We start from the raw sequence: 6,231 nt of genomic DNA on the forward strand, positions 1-6,231 counted from the left end.
GCATCTACATTCACCACAGCGTTGCGAACTTTCCACCAGAAATTTTCAGTTAAATGTGCACCTCCATGATTCAATTTTTCCACTAGAGCTATTCATTTTTAATAGTCTTACCAAGCATCACCTTGATTATATTTTTACACCAGAAATTTTCAATAAAAAGCTTTTTCTTCGATGTACCAAGCGGTAAATTTTTCAATCTTAAATTTATCCAATTTGCACCAGAAATGTTTTGTATGCACCACTGTGGTGCAATTTTTTGACCAACAAATTTCATTGAAGTTTGTCCCTTCATGCACCTTTGTGGTGCAATTTTCAGGCACAATTTCATAGGAATTGACGCAATGAAAGGTTTTCAGTGCCCTTATATAATGAAATCATGTTATTTTACCTTCAAATCAAGTTATCCAGAAATCAAATTATTTTATATCATAATTTTGTAAATGTGGAAATAAAAATCTTATTTTTAAAAGGGGGGAGGCAATTGCCCCACCTTGCCCCACCCTGTGCACGCCAGACTTTATATTAAACTGAGTGATATTAATTCGAAATTAATGAAAAAAAATATGATAAAAATGCAAATGGACAGACTACCGGTTATCGGAAAAGTGGTATCTCATATAGCCAAAACAGTTGCTGCGTTAACCAGTTCAATTATTATATTCTTTTAATATTTGCTTCACACTGAACAAACTGCATTTAACGTTTCTTCCATGTGTACTTCCTTCTGGCTCCTGCCTGACCAGGCTTCTTACGTTCCCTTTGACGATAATCGCGTTGCAAAAGACCAGCTGTGAATTTTAAAATTATAATCATATTCTCTGTGGAAATGAACAACTACTCACCCATTCTCATTTTATCAACTGTATCAGCATCGACGAAACTACGCAGGCCCATTGAAATGCCCCATCGAATTGCCCCAGCTTGACCCGAAAAACCTCCACCTTCTACATTTGCTACTACGTCTACTTTACTGACCATATTGCAGAAAATGAAGGGAAACAGTACCTATGAATTAAAAAAAAAAGTAATTGAATCTAATTGAAACTAGAGCACTTGTAAAATATTGTAATAATTATCAAAATGAAAAAAAAAATATTATTTGAATAGTATTGTATTAACATGATTCAACTTTATAATAGGAACTGTTGATAAACTACGTTGGTGTGGTGCGGTTAAAACGTATATGGTTCATATAATTTGGTGAAAATTTATCCTTTATGTGCGTGACGGAGTGTACAGGTACTCAGCAGTCACACGGCGTAGAAAACAGCAAAACAAATTCCACACGCACATAAGGGTTAAATGTAGTTTACGGACATACCCTTCTAGCAAGTTGGATCAAGAACAAGACCGTTTTGATGCAATATTTGTTGATTGTTACCTTATCTAGACCAGGTTTTGTGTTTTGCTGCAGTACCCCGGATGAGATTTTGCCTTTTTTATTGCTGCTTTCGTTAGTTTTACATTCGGGGTAATGGAATGATTTCTCGCGTCACTTTTCAAATAGACCAATGTAACATATTTGCCCTTTTGGGAAAATAGAAGCTGAAGTTCGACAGATTATTATTTAAACTGTTTAGATATAATACATTTAGCAATACTATTTTTACCATAGTCAGTGAACAATAACGTTGAAAATTCAGTAGAAACGTTGAAAATTCAGTAGAAACGGTAAAATCACAATTTTACTTTAAATTTCTTGCTACAATATAGAAAAAAAAAACACATATGACGTTTTGACTAGTCAAGTTGTACATCTGACATGTTCAATTTGACGATTTTTCTCAATTACATAATCAATGAGTGTTACATTGGACGTTTTGTTCTACATGATACTAGATTACCTTTCACAGATTTCAGAATAGAGTACCTAACCTTAGATTGGTTTTCTATACCCCGCCTTTAGAAAATGAACACCAAATAGGCAGTCCAAATGTCCGAAGCCACAATCACTTACTCTTCATTTCAAACTGTACTTTGGACAATTTTCGACCTATGATCATTTCAAATAAATGAAACTAAATTTGGACGGGTGAAAAGCTGAACGTTCGGTAATCGAAAAAGCTACCGAACGATTCGTAAACATTTTTTTGATGAACTGTCAACAGTACTGTACGTTTCGGTAGTTTTTTACCGAACTGTTTCGTAAAACGAAAATATGCGATCTTCGTTTATTTAAATAATCTATCCATTAATTCTGCTTACCAAAAAAAACTGTAATGTCATTCGTTCACCAAATATTTTCGGTAATAAATTACCGAAAAAGTATTGTAAGTGTGTGTAAGTGTGTAAGTTTATTGCAAAAATCCTTCAAAACGGGTATTAAATAAAATTCAAAATTTCTCTCAACTAAGAGGCAGATATATCAAGAAGACTTTGGCATGCACAATGCCAATAAAAAAATGTTTTGATATATAATCAACATTGCAAAAATTGCCTGGGGTCATATTGACCCCAAGATACAGACAAACATCCTCCTTTGAAAGGAAATAGCCTTTTTATACGTTCTATCGAGTAGAAAACATCAATAATACATATTAATGAGTTCATCGCGCACAAATCAATAATACGTTTGATCCTCTGCTGTGAGCTATTTTGGTGAACATACACACACAAGAGTTTAGCTTACCGAAGTCGGTAACATTTTACTGGGTTTTTAAACAGCTGAGTTCTCAGTAATCAACCCAGCAGTTTTTGATTTTGCTTAAAACTCCGTAAATCGCAGAATCTCTGAACTGTCAAAAACTACCATGTTAGTCAGTACTAGTATTGCTGTCTTATTCAGTAATTTATTTGTTTTGCTGAGTTTTTCAGTATTTTTATTTTATGTTTTTAATGAATAAGTTAGTAAATTCCGAGGTAAATTCATCAACAATGTTTTTATTTCATTATTTGTTTGGGTTCATTCGATTAAAACATTTCGAATTTATAGCGATTTGAATTTGGAGACGGAGATTAGTGGCGGATTAGCAGTATTGCTGTTTTAACTAGTCCAGGTTGAGCGATCAGAGTTTCCCGGTGGTTTACCGGGTGGTGGCTCTTTCGATGTGCCGGATTGGGTGTCTGAAGCTCTATAACAGGAAATTTTAGTGAAATTTCTTTCTTCAAACTAACTTGAACATCTGAAAGTCAATGCAGGAGTGCAGACACTGATAAATTTCGGGGTAGTAATTATCCGCAAAGCTGTTATTTTACGATAAGTTCAGTACTTACTCTTACCGTATTCAGTAGTTTGTCGCAAGAGCTACTGATCGTCAGTTATTTTATTGAGAATAGCGGTAATTTTTGTGATTTACAGTTCGAAAACTGTAAAAAAAATTATCGAACAGGGAAGCCGTGATTAAGTGTGCACACTTAAACAGAGACCCTGATTTCGGTAAAAAAAAATAGTGCTTAGATCGGTAATCCTGAAAATTGCAAATTAATATTTCGGTATTTTCTTGCTTTATTGCTGAAAACTTTAAATAAAATGACCGAATTTCGGTGATTTAATTTTAATTTAACGAAAACGGTAAACATTTTTACCGGCTGGTAAGTCAATCAAGCGCATCGCTAACCAGTCATACTGTAGATAACCTGTCAATAGATCTTTGTGTTGGGATTTGAGCAGAAACATTCAATTTTACGCTATTGAGAAACATTGAGAGGGTTGAAACCTTGGGTATTACAGGTATCGATAAGCGCTCGATTTCATTTATCATCGTTTTTGCAAAATTCTTGTGAATGAAAAGATGCAAGGTCAGCTCAAAACACAGCATATGTCTGTTTTACGTATTAATTCCAAGAAGAAGTTACGCTACAGCTATCAAATGAACAAGTTTTTTGGTAATAATTACAGCAATAGGTATCGCTTTCATAATTGAAATGTAAACAGTTAACCCATGGCAGCTTAAAATTAAGTTTTTTTAAGTGGCAAGTCATCGCTTAAAACATCTTCAAAAAATGTCTCCTTTTTTATGCAAACGATAATTTATAATTATAAATTAAGCTATATAATTGAAAATAAAGAACTATAGCTATATAATTAAAAATAAAGAACGTAAATTATTATGGCAATACAAAGACAGGAGTTCAAGATTGCTAAGAAGATAATGAACTATAAACCACATTAGAAATATTTTAATAGAATAGACTACCCCCTTGATCTCCTTTCTCAATTTACAGCTGGTATAACCAGTTTGACAGATCGATGTCCTACTATGCCACTTGAAATCACTGAAATGGGGTCGATTTTTTAAGACCGAGTTACACATATGTTATGGACCATATTAAAATTCTCTGAATGAAATTTGTAGAGGTTTTCTTTGTCTCTCTCACACACACACACACACACACACACACACACACACACACACACACGGGCTACAAATGGTGAATTGACAACCTGGGAAGAGCGTTTTTCCTATCTCTGGTCCTCACAAGTTCCTACCTCACACCTCCCCGTGGTGTAGCCTGGGCAATGTTGTCCTTCTGACAATAGCAAAGTGAGGGGGTGCGACGCGAACACTGGCGCGGTAACCATAACACGGCGATCGAGGAAATGCTTCGTCAACCCGCAGGAGTGCCAACCGGCACATTAGGATCGACGCCAGTAAGATCCTTATTACGGCATACTGGATACGGCATGGAACTATGGACACGACACGGCACAATGGATTGGATACCACGCTACAGGGCTGACAGTCGTGCTATTCTGCTCCCTAAGTAAAGAAGGGTGACACCTTCTTGAAATGGCGAGTGGGCTAATAGTGCGGCTGCCCCCGTCCCGGTAAAACCTTGGCAGGCCTCCGGATACGTTCAAAACTCGTCACCAATTGGTGATTGGTGAGTAGTAGACTCAGATGTAACATTCCTGACTTACGCCGATCTGGCTCTGAACACGGCCCCCATGAAGGACCGTGTCAACCCTAGCATGGCCTCCCTGCTTGCATAGATAACCATGGGATCACGATAGGCGACTACATACAACGAGTGGAGATAGCGGCCCGGAGGGGGGACCCAACAGAATGGAGAAAAACGGAGAAAAAAACAAAAAAGAAGAAAATGAGAAAACCCAAAAAAATATGAAGAACGACGGCAAGACGCCAGAAATTGAAAACGGAGGAGCGAACGTGTTCGCAAGGAGCGGGATATTGCAGAGATCACCAGTGTTGAACCTGGAGGCAACAGCGAGTTCCAACAGCAGCAGTAAGCCCCAAGGTGAGCAGCAAGGACACCAAGGAGAGCTAGGTCTTATGCTAAGCCAGGTGTTCACACCGAAATCCAGCAGTAGCACACACCAAGAAGGATTGCAGCTTGGGAAGACCAAATTGATGGAGGTCAGGAGGAGGATCAATGAACTCCATGACTTCATCAAGGATAAGAGCAACGTCCACAAGGCAATAAAGGAAATGGTGACGGGCATCAAATCCGCCATTATTGCTGCCGAACGTGAACAGGATGCGCTGAGGACGAGGTCCGTAACTGCCGAAAGGGCACTGATCGAGGCCAAGGAGAAAGCAGCAGCTGAAATACAGGAGACGCCAAAGGGACCTCGAAATCCACGCTCGGAGAAGAGGAAAAGGGAAACTCCAGGAGAGGAAGAGGAGTTGAAAAAAGTCAAGAACGACAAAGAAGACAACAAGGAGGAAGGCTGGCGTACCGTCGAGAAGCCAAAGGAGAAGTGGAAAAAACGGAAGGAAAAAGACATGAAGAAGAAAGCTGAACAGAAGAAGGTGATACCCAGGACTCGTCGGGAGCGAAGTAAGGGCGATGCTCTGATCGTCGAAGCTAAGGACAAAACGTCGTATGCAGCACTCCTCCGGAAGGTACGAGAGGATCCGGAGTTGAAGCAACTAGGAGAGAACGTTGTGAAAACCAGGCGAACCCAGAAAGGCGAGATCCTCTTTGAGCTGAAGAAGGATCCTGCTATCAAGAGCTCAGCCTTCAAGGAGCTCGTCGAAAAGTCTCTTGGCGAAGGGGCGAGCGTAAGAGCTCTATCCCAGGAGACAGTGGTCGAGTGCAGGGACCTGGACGAGATCACCACAGAAGAGGAGCTAAGAAGTGCGTTGAGAGTGCACTGCGATCTGGGAGATGTCCCGATGTCAATCCGCATGAGGAAGGCGTACGGCGGCATGCAAACGGCGGTTATACGGCTTTCGACAGCTGCAGCGAATAAGCTGTTGGAGACGGGCAAGGTCAAGGTTGGCTGGTCGTTGTGCTCGCTGAAAGCCACTCCTCGGGTTACCAAGC

The 6,231-nt window shown here is 39.3% G+C and overlaps 1 protein-coding gene across 1 annotated transcript in view; it reads right to left on the reverse strand.

Moving 5' to 3' along the window:
* Window positions 1-648: 648 nt before the first annotated feature.
* mRpS9 (mitochondrial ribosomal protein S9) overlaps window positions 649-6,231 on the reverse strand; it is a 78,067-nt gene continuing 72,484 nt past the window's right edge. Inside the window, exons 7-8 of the mRNA XM_065220250.1 lie at window positions 843-1,005; window positions 649-788 (exon numbers count right to left, since the gene is read on the reverse strand). Coding sequence (XP_065076322.1) covers window positions 697-788; window positions 843-1,005 — 255 coding nt within the window. The 3' untranslated portion in view covers window positions 649-696. The remainder of the gene's footprint in view (window positions 789-842; window positions 1,006-6,231) is intronic.

The sequence above is a fragment of the Ochlerotatus camptorhynchus genome, unplaced genomic scaffold, assembly GCF_037179485.1.
Source record: "Ochlerotatus camptorhynchus isolate MF236.1 unplaced genomic scaffold, CSIRO-AGI_Acam_v1.1 ptg000123l, whole genome shotgun sequence".
Classification (NCBI taxonomy): Eukaryota; Metazoa; Arthropoda; class Insecta; order Diptera; family Culicidae; genus Ochlerotatus; species Ochlerotatus camptorhynchus.